The sequence below is a fragment of the Hypanus sabinus genome, chromosome 4 (assembly GCF_030144855.1).
Source record: "Hypanus sabinus isolate sHypSab1 chromosome 4, sHypSab1.hap1, whole genome shotgun sequence".
Taxonomy (NCBI): domain Eukaryota; kingdom Metazoa; phylum Chordata; class Chondrichthyes; order Myliobatiformes; family Dasyatidae; genus Hypanus; species Hypanus sabinus.
Window position 1 is genome coordinate 24,837,321 of NC_082709.1, and position 14,065 is coordinate 24,851,385.

The 14,065-nt window shown below is 36.5% G+C and overlaps 1 protein-coding gene across 3 annotated transcripts in view; it reads left to right on the forward strand.

Moving 5' to 3' along the window:
- The window catches only part of LOC132392580 (cytoplasmic dynein 1 intermediate chain 2-like), a 113,222-nt gene that overhangs the window by 56,926 nt on the left and 42,231 nt on the right, over positions 1–14,065 (forward strand). For all 3 annotated transcript variants that reach the window (XM_059966644.1, XM_059966646.1, XM_059966645.1), the window contains exons 4-5: positions 576–663; positions 8,238–8,353. In XM_059966644.1, coding sequence (XP_059822627.1) covers positions 576–663; positions 8,238–8,353 — 204 coding nt within the window. The remainder of the gene's footprint in view (positions 1–575; positions 664–8,237; positions 8,354–14,065) is intronic.

Below are 14,065 nucleotides of genomic sequence, written 5' to 3' on the forward strand. Positions count from 1 at the left end.
GATTGGCAAAAGCATGTTAACAGAACAAAACAAACTTTATCCCTTTTCTCTGACTGCATTTGAAGCATTTGGTTTTTAAAAGGAAATATTGCATACTTCATAAAGATATTCATAGGTAATGCACAATATTTAATTCTGTGAATTGGCAAATTAATACAATATCTAGTCTGAACATTATTTTTCTTATAAAGTAAAATGCTTAAGAATATGGCAGTATTAGTTTTTGATTTGTCCACAACTGTATGTCAGCAAAAGGGATACTACTTTTATTAGGCCTTTCAAATGACCAGTGGCAATACACCTTTCCCATATTCAATAAAAGCATGACTAAAGTACAGAATTCGGGTTTCTCATCCACCAACTGAATGCTTACATTGTATTGTGCATGGAAATTCAGCATGGAATTTAACTGTGGCTTTTCCTTTCTCTCTCTTAAATTTCATTTCATTCATGTATTTTTCTTTAATGCCATCACATTTTTGTTCAATACTTCATGTAAATTAATTTTGAAACATCATTACCAGTGCATCCACTACGGGTAGTAACAGCGGATACCTGTCTGTTTCACTATTTAGTCCCTCCTACGTCTCCTCCCTCAAAATCGGTGAGTACACCAAGTGAGGCTGGAAGCCAGGATTCTGCTGATTGCACTCTTGGACCAAGGTATGTCAGCATACTGTATATTTACCCTTTGTATTCTTAAGTACTAGTAAAATGTGTGATTCATACTGTTTGTATTCTCCATTATTGTTCCATTCTCCTGATGTGAATGCTGCTGTTTGATATACAGCAAGCCTCCTGAAATTTGTATGCTCCCATAATTTTACTCCAAGTGCAATTCTCAGAGGTCTCTTGTGATTTATAAGTGATTATGAATGCCGTTCTTCACACTGCTGCTAGATGATATGGAATGTGAGCCTGATGGTAACTTTCTTGTTTGTATTTATTTTCCTTTTTTTGAGAGGTACCTTTCTGCAGTATTAAGAAAGTTGGAGCTTAAAGCAACTAAGTTTGTGAATAATCCTTCATATTTATTTTAATTTAGGGTTCCTTGGTGACATATTTCCCATAAATATTTTATATAGCTATTCTTCACATATAAATGCTGGGGACCAAAATAAAATAATTTGTTGTTCTGTTATATGCATATTATTTTTGACCTCTTCCTTAATCTGATGCTTAGAAATAAAATCATGGACAATTGGTGAACTAGATTTACCATCTTTCACAATTGGTCATGTTAAATTAAAGCAGGAATAAACATTGAGATCAATTTTGGTTTGTAAAATCACATCATTGCTTTCAACTTGTGACATAACTATGATGGGGCTCTTACACTTAGGGTATAATCCAGGTAGATGTCATGTCAGCTGGTGCATTAGATATTTGGAACAGGGAATGGTAGATTTGCATTATCATAGCTTAGCACGATAATGAATGCTCCCTCTATCAGACTAGAGTCTAATTAATCCAGTAAGGTTACCATGTTGTACAGATAGTGTCTGTTCTATCAACATTTCCTGCAGTAGAAAATACAACGGACAGTTCAAGAAATATGATTTGATGGATCCTAGAAGCAAAATGTTCACCTCTCCAAGAAACTTGATCCTTCTGCCTTTCATCAAGATTAAAAAGGAGGCACATATGTATTTAGTGTCACCATTTTTCATGATCTCTCAAGTCAACTAAGAGGTGCAAATAAAGAAAAGCTAAAACTATTAGCAGGATGCAAAGCTGATTTTGTAAGCTGTGGATCTCTTAACATTCAATGAGCACAAGATCCTACTTCTATTTATGATAAAAGGAGGATCATGTGTTAAAGCTGACTGTTCTGCTTGAACCAGAACATTTTAGTTGAGAGGCTGGTAATTGAAATGCAATGACTTAGGGTGAAATGTCACTTTGTAAAGTGCGTGTATTTCTGTAAAGTGCTTTGCATTAAGTGCAATGTAATTTTCAGAAGTCAGAACACATCTAGCAATTTATTTCTTGTGATACGAAGACACAAGAGAATTGATGACAAAGCAGCTTCAACCTGGATGGTTAGATCCTTTCTGCAATGCTGCTATATTTCAGGGAAGCTGCTCCAAGTCTAGTTCTTGAGAATCTTGATTAACTTTTCAATTATAGTATTAGAAAGCCTATTACCATGCTGTTTTGAAACAGAGGAAGACTGAAATTGGTGGACCACCCAGTATTGACCTTGTTACCAAATTCAGATGAGCAAACTTGCTCCCAGATTATTTGACTTTGCAAAATTCTCATCACAAAACATCTGGGCATTTTGTCTAAGTTGGAAGCAACATCCCACGTATTACTCAGGCAGTAGCCTGACATGATTATCCTCACACAAATTAAGAAATGGAGAAAAGCAACATAATTTTGAGAATTATTAAGTAACGTTGGTTTGATTTTATTTCTGAATCTGTTGTAGTTACTGGATTTATTGTCTCTTTAGTCATATTGTGTTGTAATCTCCTTGAGAACAGTTAAATAAAGATGAGAGATCTCTTCCTTCCATCCCCTTCAGTGTCATTGGGCTACCTCCTCAGGCTCTGCAGGGCCTTAGGAGTTTATTGTAAATTAGGTACAAACAATGCACATCATTTAGTCCCAGGTCAGAAAAAAATTGGTGACTCTGAAGCCAGGTGCAATGCTGCATAGATTCCTAGAATTACAGATCATAATGCAGCATTACATTTCTGCAATATTATGAAAATATATTGAACTTGTGGTAGTGCATAATTTCTCCCAGGGCAAGAATATCAATCACATGACAATATTCTTGATATAAACAAGTTGAAGGTCAACAGCAAATGCCACGTTTTGGCTTTTCACTCAACCCTGGAATACCTGTGTAGCAAAGATCAGGATGCACTTCATTGACTGCAGCTTAGCATTCAATACTATCATCCTTTCAAAACTCATCAATATGCTTCAAGACTTAAGCCATAATACTTGCTTGTGAAACTGGATTCTCAGTTTCTTCACTTGTAGACCCCAGTCAATTTGGATTGGCAACAATATTTCCACAATCTCTATCAGCACAGGTGTACCACAAGTCTGTGTGCTTAGCCCCTTGCTCTACTTGCTTTATACTTATGAGTGTGAGGCGAAGCACAACTCCAATGCGGTATTTAAGTTTGCAGATGATACTGCTGTCGTTGGCCGAATCAAAAGAGGTGACAAATCAGCATATAGGAGGGAGATTGAAAATCTGTCTGGGTGGTACCACAGCAACATCTCACTCAAAGTCAGCAAGACCAAGGAGATGATTATTGACTTAATTGAATTGATAAGTAATAATTGACTTATTGATGATTGAGAGTCAGCAACTTTAAATTCCTCAGTGTTATAATTTTGAGATTTGTCCTGAGTCCTGTAAGTACCCTTACAAAGAAAGGACAGCAGTGTTTCAACTTTCTTAGAAGTTTGTGAAGATTCAGCAGGTCATCTAAAATTTTGACAAATTATTACAAATGGACTGGTTGCATCATGGCCTGGTATGGAAACACCAGTGCCTTTGTATGGAAAAGTCTACAAAAAGTAGTGGATAGGCCCAGTCCATCATTGGTAAAGCCCTCCTCACCAATGAGCACGTCTACATGGAGCATTACCCTGAGAAAGCAGGATCCATCATCAAAGATCCCCATCTTCCAGTCCGTGCTCTCGTCTTGCTGCTGCCATCAGGAAGAAGTGCAGGAGCTTCAGGACCCACACCACCAGTTAAAGATTAGTTATTACCCAACATTCATCAGGTCTTGAACCAGAGTGGATAATGTCAAGCAAATTGACTTGTCCCATCACTGAACTGTTCGTTCAATCTATGGCACCACTTTCAAGGACTCTACAACTCATTTTCTTGATATTTGTTTCTTATTTATTTATTATTGTTATTTTGTTTCCTCATTGTTGTCTGTGGTATTGGAGGCAGTCTTTCATTGATTCTGTTGTGTTTCTTACATTTACTGTGAATGCCCATAAGAAAATGAATGTCAGGGCTATGTATGGTAACATGTATGTACTTTGATAATAAATTTACTTTACTTTGATCGTTGAACTTTGAATCTAATTTATCATGTGTAAAGGAGATGGCTTCATTTTAGATAACTTATTTTTGGTCCATCAGATTTTGAAATGTGTACTGAAGGTTTGTATTAAAACACTTTCTGCAGACCTGAATATTTACATTACTTAACAAGAAGTTAACTTTTTTTTTATAAATACTGGATAATTTTGTAGTAAGTATAAAATATAGTGAATAACATTGCTTCATTTTAAAATAAACATAACTGAACATTATTGGCATAATATATATTTTATGTAAGGGTTAAGACTTTTAAGTGCTAATTTGTGTGAGAAGTTCTTAAATATTCTTGAAAGTAAAATTCTGGTTGATACTTTGTACCATCTATATAAGTTCTATATCGATGATGGAAATACAGTAATCAGTTTTTGGTCTGCCAAGAAAATTAAAAAAGACATAATTGTAAAAGCAAAGTATTTAAATTTACCAATCAGGACTAAAACTATTGGAAGAGTATTATTAACTTGCATCCTGGTTGCATATCTTTTAATTATTTAGATAACTTTCATTGGAAAACCTAGATTCTACAGAGTACTTTAACATTTAGAAGGGAACCTTGGCAAGAGTGCAAAAGCACAGACATTTCTGCTAATGCCTGGGGCTATAGTTAACCTATAATTACACCAGTGTCACGACTTGGCAACTGTTAACATATTTTCAAAAGCCAGTCAAGTCTCAGAGATGCTCTTTACCTGTGGGGTTACTTGTTAACCCAGTTCCTGTACAAATGTTACAATTTCCTGTAAGCATTTTTAAAAATGGAAACAATCTGTTAATTCCGAAGAAGATAGAATGCATTTTTCGCTGGGACTGAGAAGTTAATTTAGATATAGGTCCATTTTAAATGCACACTTTTCAAAGCTTAAGTATAAAGTATTCAGAAGAGAGTTTTAATCAGTTTTAGCAACTTTAAATAAATACAGCAGTCAATTGTGGCTGACCATTTTAACGAAAACCACATGTTAATTTTATGAATATTTCAGCATACGTGGATGGAGAAATTCAGCATTGTGTTTTAAAATGTGAAACAAAGCAATATATTTACCAAATTATAAAATAGCAATAATGTCCAGAGAGTATATAGAAGTATTTTCTGGAATTAGCAGACTATGTATACATTTTAAGATTCTTATAAGGGTTTATTTTTCTGAATCTTCATCTAAGTTCATGCGGTGGCACAATGAATGTAGGAAAGTCAAATGTTGGAGAAAGTGCCTGCCTGATTCTTCTTTCAATTAAAATTGAAGGAAAATGTTTATGCTGCAACCTATTTAATTTTTTGATATTCGTTGTCTGAAGATACACGTGTCAAAGATTCTAATTGCTTAACCTCTTGTTCACTCATTGGCATGGCAAAATAACTTATAAATGTCACATATACATTTGCAAATTATTGGTATTCAGTGTCATACTTTATTTACTGATTGAAATTATAGTACAGTGCTCATTTGTTGTTCCTTTCCGCGCCTTGTGGCCTATCGGGTAGCAACCTTGCTGTTTCGTTAGTATTATTGTCTAATTTTTACAAGGACGAGTTGCTAGCTTGATGCTCACCCCAGTATGGATGGAAACGTGCAAGCAGCTGGCCTGATTCAAAGCTGGGACCATTCGCCTCGATGCCCAGAACTGATGCCAGTGCCACACCAGCTGGTGCACAATAGTTCTAGATGTCTGAAAGATGAGCTATGTAGTTTCCAAACAAGTTTGAACAGTCAATCCAGTTAGGATGCTGTAGTACCTTCATTCTAAGACAACCACAGAGAAGCATAAATCACTAGACTGGACTAAAATACACGGTGAGATTCAAGATGATACAGTGATGAGCTCACCGAAAGTAGTTCCTACTTTGGTGAAAATTAGAGACAGGGCAGTATAATTGTTGCACAGATTGCTGAACAAATTATAACAGTAACTATCATACATTACTTCAGTATCAGCTTTTAATCTAGCCCAATGTATTGCTACCACAACTTGCAAGTTTAGTGGTAAATTTCACCTAATGAAATAGCCAAAATGTCTTAGCAAAATATAATTAGAAACTGAACAATAGTGGGTAAGAAGATAACAGATATTAACTGAAGGAAAGATTAGAGGAATTTTTGAGGATAATATTGAAGTTGAGAGAAGGCAGTTTTGTAGTGAAAATGCAGCTTTGGTGCATGCTGATTGTATGAATAAGCCATCAATTGGAGATGAATACACAAGGGAGACTGATGCTGGATAGATGAAAGGCAGATACTTGAATAAATGCCAGTGCTAGATGTCTGGATAGGTTTAAACTTGTGCAGGATTATTCTGAAATTACTCTGAAATTTGTGTCAACTGTCTGTCGGTAAAGAACTAGGGCAGCAGTAAGTTGTCAAAAGGCCATCAAAACCTTGCTGGCTCCACACCACACAAAGTTATTTAATCTACCAAAAGGCATTTTTGTTTAATGATTCAGCACTTTGCATGTTAGTGAGATTAGAATATTGTTAGGTGTTACCTTTCTACACTTTTGCTAACCTGAAATATAGTATGGGTGAATTTCTAGGAACTCCCTGGTTATGTAAGTGCTTTATTTTAAAAATTAGCTGGTTTGGTAACACATACCTTTAGCTTATTTGAGTTTGATTCTGCTTTGCATTGAATTTGCATATGCTATTTGTGACCGTGATTCTTTATTTCCTACTATATCATAAAGAAGTACTGGTGGGCTAATTGGTTACTGTGAGTTACCATTAGTGTAAGTAGGAGTGAAATGGGGGGGGGGGGTGATGGGCACATTACAAAGAATAGGTTACAGGGAAATATGTGGAGAGATGGGAATGCTCTGGTAACTAGTATTTATTTGGTAGGTGTCATGGCAGCCTCCTTTGCCTTGAGGTAATAAGATATGATCCATTGATATAGTTTGTTCAAACCATTACACTGTGATTGGTATTGGTAAATGGAGGAAAAAGTTGGGGAAAGTCTGTATCTTAACTTTTTGGGTGTGGCCAATGCATACCTTTTGAATTAATCATCTAGATTTTGGCCAAAAAAAAATCCTGTTTTTTTGTCAAATGGAATTTCTTTAATTTTAATAGGTGTTCAGTTGTTAAAATTAATAATTGGTTAAAAACTCATAAGGAAGCTTCTTTTAAGTCATGAGAACTTAATATTTTAATGAAACAGATTATCCCTTAGTATTTAACAAAAGTGTGACAGTAAAAAGTGTTTGAAGTTAGCTGCAGGAAATTGTATCTGGGTTAGTTATCTGTAAGTTCAGTAAAAGAAGTTTGAATAAAAATCTTATTATTGGATTAAAAGAAGGAGAGGGTCAATGAATTTCAAACCTAGTGCCCCAGTTGAAATGTCGCACTGGGAAATTTTATTTGTATATTAGTATCTCTCTTTCCATATGTGCCAGAGCTGATCATTCACAACTAAAGGACGCAATTCAAAACCTTTAAAAAAAAATTTCAATTTGCTGCATACCATATTGGATAGCCCTTTATTGAGGCTTATTTTAATCTATCATTGAATATTTCTTAACCTACTTGACCTAATAATTTTCACATTCCATGCTGCTTTAACTCTGCTACTTTTTGAAGCTAGTCTTTTAAGTTCTTTTCTCTGATGGTTAAGAATTTATCTGTTAGTTTTGTTTTTCTTTTAGTTGATTTTATCTTAATTTTTGATACAAATTCCTTAGATTATTATTTCTTCCTGTATAGCTTGGAAGTTTTAACATTATTGATTGCTGTAACATGTATTTGTGTGAATGTACATTAGCAAATATAATATTCAATTTGTAATTGTCTGTAATATGTTCATCAATACTAACATCATTAATTTAAACTCTTTTTGATAATGCTGCATGGTTGACTTGTCAATCAATTAGGACCTTTCATTGGGATACCGATCCTTCAGTTCTGCAGCTTCAAGCTGAATCTGATCTTGGGTATTGCTTACTCATTCTATTTTTTCTACTTTTTAAGAATTAGTTAACAAATATTTCTGATTTCATTTGTGCTACTTTATGAAAAACTTGAATATAACAGCTACAAATTGTACATTTTAAAATTTTAATCTGCACTCTTACTGATGTTTTGTTAAATCTTCAAAATGCTCACATGATTATTTTACAACATAAATTTCATTTCCTATCCTGAACATTTGTTGACAGGCGTGGAGCAATCAAATTGGAGATGGCAAAGATCACACAGGTAGATTTTCTTCCACGGGAGATTGTCAGTTATACAAAGGGAACACAAACTCCAGTTATTGCACAGAAAGCTGAAGGTATGTTGATATTTAAAATAAAAATACTAATTTTAGATATTACTGAAGAACTATAAAATAAAAAATACTTTTCCTTTTTAAAAATATTGTTTTTCAGTAATGTGGCAGATAAGGTTTGTTGTAATATTTTTCAAAATCATATTCTTGCATTTTTTTTTACAAATGATATATGCTCATAAGAAGTAAAATATTCCAGATCATGATATTACTGTACTAAAGTGCAATTTACAGCAAAATCCACAGAAGTTAGATTAGTTTAATATAATAAAGCACATAGTGGCTGCACAGTGGAGCTGCAAGTAGTGCAGCTGTCTCATAGCTTTGGTGATTTCAATATATTCCATTTATCTCAGTAATAGTCCTCACATCACATTGCCACTAATGGTGAATTTGGTAATAGCCATGACTTTATGCATGTTACTTTCTGTAGTTTTGTAGTTTGCCATACACAGTTGCACTTTATTTGAATAGGTGAACTATATTTAACTATATTTCATAATGTAATGTAAGCCAGTTGATGCCCCATGTTCTTTTTGAATTGTCTGTAACTAGATGTGGTAAGACTATAGAGGTTCAGTTTAATCTGATTCATTGGTTGTGTTCCTGTTTATTTCTTGCTACTTTTGCTGTTTAGTAAGTGTTCTGTATTGCACTTTCACCAAGTTGGCAGACCTTTTTTGTTTAAGTATGTCAGATGCTGCTCCAGTAAACCCTTTTGCAGTCTTCACTAAACCTTTCTACTGCAGATTATTCAAACTGCAGATGGATGCTTGCTTTTGAGCTGCTAGATCTACTTTGAATCTATACCACTTAGCACAATTGTATCGCCTTACAACAGAATGGAGGGGGTGCAGGTGTGACGAGCTTCACAATGTTTTTGCAGTGGACGCTTCCATTAATGCTGTCATGGACATGTGCACCAACAACAGGTAGATCTGTGAGGATGAAGCCAAGTTGATTTGTCCCTCATGTTGAACAGACAATCTGTTTTGGACGAAAAGGAATTGTTATTGTTTCAGATCACATCTTGCATCTGGGTTGAAAGTGACAGGGGAGATGGCCAGTATAAAGAGGAGTAGGGGAGTGGAGACACAAGAGTTCAAAGTGATTGATGAACTGAGGAGGGGTGAGGGATCAAAGGCAGGAGAGGTCAGGTAGCGGAGGGCAGAGGAAAAGAAAGGAGTGGCAGATGGAGCAAGGTGGAGGGGAGAAGGGAGGGTGAAGTTGGAGATAACTGCTGGAGGGAGATAAACAGGAATGCAGAAGATTAGATTAGATTCAACTTTATTGTCATTGTGCCAAGTACAGATACAAAGCCAATTAAATGCAATTAGCATCTAACCAGAAGTGTAAAAGAATAGTGTTATTTACAAAATAACTGCAAATAAAAAGTAAGTGCTACAGCATACCAACTATAAAAGTACTGAGACAGTACAATATGGGTGCAGTACTGCTTAGTGCTGTGATGTGAGGTTCAGCAGGGTCACAGCTGTAGGGAAGAAGCTCTTCCTGTGCCTGCTGGTGCAGGAGCAGAGTTTCCTGAAGCACCTACCGGATGGGAGGAGAGTAAAAAGTCCATGGTTAGGGTGAGATGTATCCATGATAGCTTTAGGCCCTGCCCAGGCAGCATTTATGGTAGATGTTCTCAATGGTGGGCAATTGGGTAATGATAATCCACTGGGCAGTTCTCGTCACCCGCTGGAGTGCTTTGCGGTCCGTTTCCGGACAATTGCCATACCACACTGAGATGCAGTTGGTGAGTTTGCTGTCAGTGGTACAACAGTAAAAGTCCGTCAGTATCCTGGGACAGAGGTGAGCTTTCTTGATGCTTCGTAGGAAATAAAGGTGCTGTTGCACCTCTTTGATCAGGATGGAGGAGTTCAGGGACCAGGTGAGATCATCGGAAATGTGGACACCAGTAATTTGAAGCTTGATACACACTCCACTACAGCTCTGTTGATATAGATGGGGATGTGAGTGTGGCTCCTAGCATGCCTGAAGTCCACAATGATCTCCTTGTCTTTTGGGTGTTAAGGGCCAGGTTGTTGTCGGCGCACCATGTGGTCAGGTGCTGGACCTCGTCCCTGTAGGCCGTCTCGTCATCCCCTCTGATCAGGCCAACCACCGTGGTGTTGTCGGTGAACTTGATTATGGAGTTAGAATCATGTACAGGAAAGCAGTCATAGGTGAAAAGTGAGTACAGAAGAGGGCTCAGCACACAGCTTTGAGGCACACCGATATTCAAGGTGAGAATTGAGGAGGAGAGGTTTTCTAATTTAACAGATTGTGGTCTGTTGGTCAGAAAGCTACTAATGTTGGAATCTGATAAGTAAGGGAGGTGATAATGTGAAACATGAGGAGAGAGGTGAATGACAGATGGAAACAGATCCAGGTGGGAGCTTCTGGTGGATCCTGTGGGTGAACTGTGTACTAAATAGATGGAGCCAGAAAGAGTAGTAGGTTAACAATGGGTACATGGGCCAGGGGTGGAGTGAGGTGGAAGGAATAAAAATGGGAGGATGGACAAGGATCGGAAGGAGAGGGGTGTGGAGGAGCAAGAGGAAGAAAGTTGCTTAGTTCATGCTGAAACTCAATATGGGAGCCATGTTCTTCAATCAGCTATGTCAATGATAGTACTGCTAAACTGTTTCTGGTGATGAGCATTTAAGTCCTCCATATATTAGTATCCAGGTTTTCTTTCCTGGATCTACAAGTTTCCTCTAAAGTTGCAAAAGATCTTCTTTGTGCATGCATACTTTTTCATGTTTATGATGTCCTCAGTAATGTCATTTGACAGCACTGTATTCTACTTCTTACTACCTGTTTTGACTCTTCCATTGTCTCCAAATTATAAGACCATAAACTTGAATTCCCATCATCATCAATGGTAGAACATAGCATGTATGTGCTAAAGGGAAGGCTGAGACAACAATGATTGTTCAAGGAGAACGATGAACAAATGATCCATCTTGACTTACTCCTGAACTCATTTGCTCTTTGTAAAAATGAAGAAATCTTATCTGATTTAGTTTATTGATATCCTAACAATCCTCACCAAAATATAATATCTTCTTCCTTTTGATATTTTATATCATCAACTAACTTGTTCACCATTTGTTGAATTTTTAAAATATTTTATGGAGATTCTTTGTAATTCTGAACATTCTATCAAATCTTGCCTTGAATTTCTCTGCTATATAAAAGTTTCCAGTGCCTCCAGTGTCGTCTTAAAACCAAAACCTTAACCATCTGATCATCTTGGTTAACATTGTTTGGACTTTATCACCTAACTAGAATAAGTTGCCCAAAACTGTATGAATATTTCAGCCTAAGCTAATAGTGAATTGATTTATCATTGGCTTTATTTTTGTACATGGCACTCTTATTCAACGGAATGTAGAACTTCCACACTTTGGCAAACAACTTTATAAACTTGGCCTTTTAATTTTATGTATTTTTGAATTATAAATTAATGCACTTTTGCTTGGGGCTACATTTTCTCCTGTTAGCATGTATTTGCATTGCTTATTCTTCCTCTCAGAATGTTTCTTCTTTTCTCTGTATTAAATGCTAATTGACATTAATCTTTTCAAGTTCCTAGATGATTTGTAACCATACATTCCTAGTCTGAATATTTCATGGATTACAAAATCAAATCCTAAAATTGAGATGTATTTGTTAACTGTTGTAATTAGGGGGTTTTATCTACAGAAGAAGAAACCAAATTAGCTCATAATGGAGACTCTTCAATGTTGCAGTGTTGATTAATGCTTTGAATCTTGTGTGCTCTTTACTTTTTAATCCACCTACTGTACTTCAGCTGTACCCAAAAGCAATTGCTTTCGATGGTTCTGCTAACTAGATCTGTTGGCTTTGGAAACCTGATACAATGACTAAACTGTCATATAGTTCCCAAAAGTAAAGAACACCTCCAGTCATTGAACTCATCTCAAATCTGAAAGACCAGGCCTAACTTTGATATTTACAAAGCTCCATGGACTGTGAGCTCAAGGCACGTTATGGTGATCACTCATCTTAATGACTGTGTTCTGGATCAATGTTGATATAAATGGAATTGACGAAATTATTGTGGCTTACCTTCCTCCTCCTGCTACTTGAGAAGAATCAGGTTTACTATTTCTGATGTATGTTGTGAAATGTGGTGTCTTGCAGCAGCATTACAGTGCAATACATTAAAAAAACTACAAATTACAATAAGAAGAACAATAATAAGAATAAGTCCTTGTGGTCGCGTTGCTGGTGGCCGTTGGCAGGGGTGTTGCAGTGTGCTTGGAAAAGGATGGTGCTCAGAGAGGCTGTGCCGGAGGGGATAGATGGAGGCTCAAAGGTTCGACAGACTCGGAGTCCGCTGTGATCATGGTGCTTTCATTGTGTGCTGCGGCTGCAAGGCTGGGTCCGACGGTGCCTTGGAAGTCCATAGTGGGGGTATTCCCTTGTGCCGCCTGCATGAGATGATCAGAATATTGGGACCCTAAGGACGTGTGGAAACTGTGTGGTGGTTTCTTTTGAACTTGTAGTCTTTTAACATCTTTGGACTATTTTTACTGTGCCCATGGTCTGTTTTTTTTTATCAGTTATGGTATTGTCTGCACTGTTGTAACTATATGTTAACTATAACTATATGTAACTATGTGGTTTTGTGTAGGTCTTGTAGCTTTAGTTTTTGGTTTGTTGGGTGGTAGACTTGGTCTCCTGACTTGATGTGTCTGGGTAGTCTTGTTTTGTCTGGTGGATTTGGAGCTCCTTTCTGGGGGATGCGCTAAGATGGTAGCGAGATATTAATATGCAGCAGCCTCTCTGGACTCTGGATTTGGGGATTACCAAACGTTATGTGGATTTTCTGGTGTAGTCTGTTTTGTCGTGTGGTTTTGTGATTTTATTCTGGAGGAACGTTGTCTCATTTTTTAACTACATTACATTTGTGGTTTCTAAATGACAATAAAGTGAAACTGAACTGAATATTATAAAGATAGAATTTGTTCCTGAAACATTGAGTATGCATCTTCAGGCTCTTGTACCTCCTCCCTTATGGTAGTAATAAGAAGAGAGCACATCAGGTATTGTGGGGGTCCTTAATGATGAAAGCTGCCATTTTTAGACATCGCATTTTGAAGATATCTTCATTGCTTGGGAGGCCAGTGTCCATGGTGGAGCTTGGAAATGTGAGATGATTAAAGCTGCATTTTATCAGAACTGGTTTTTGTAGTTTAGGATGTGACTGTGAATAGTGCTGTAAGATTTTCAATTACCACTTGAACTTGTAAGCAGACAAGTAGGCCCTCAATTTAAAGCTCACCTGAAATAATTAAGGTTAAATGCCGATTACATAAAGTCTTGGAACTACAACCCAGTTTCCTAAATGAAGCATTATAAACATTACAAGTTTACACACTTAAACTGAAAGATGCTCTTTCCAATAATAAGTTTTAATTTATGATTTTGAACTGCATTTATAATTAATTTCTCAGCTAAAATCATTCAGTGCTGCAAAAATTTGTATGTTTGATTGTGTTGTGATTGTAGGAAATAAATTGAGCCAAATGCCTTATGCCTAGAAGGGCACAAGGACTTATGAGTTAACAAAACAACTATTTCACAGATGATTTAACTTTGATTAACCCACTCCATAGAAGCTCATCATCTAGACAGCTGTAACTTCAACTCCTGGTTATTGTTAGATGCACTCTAATT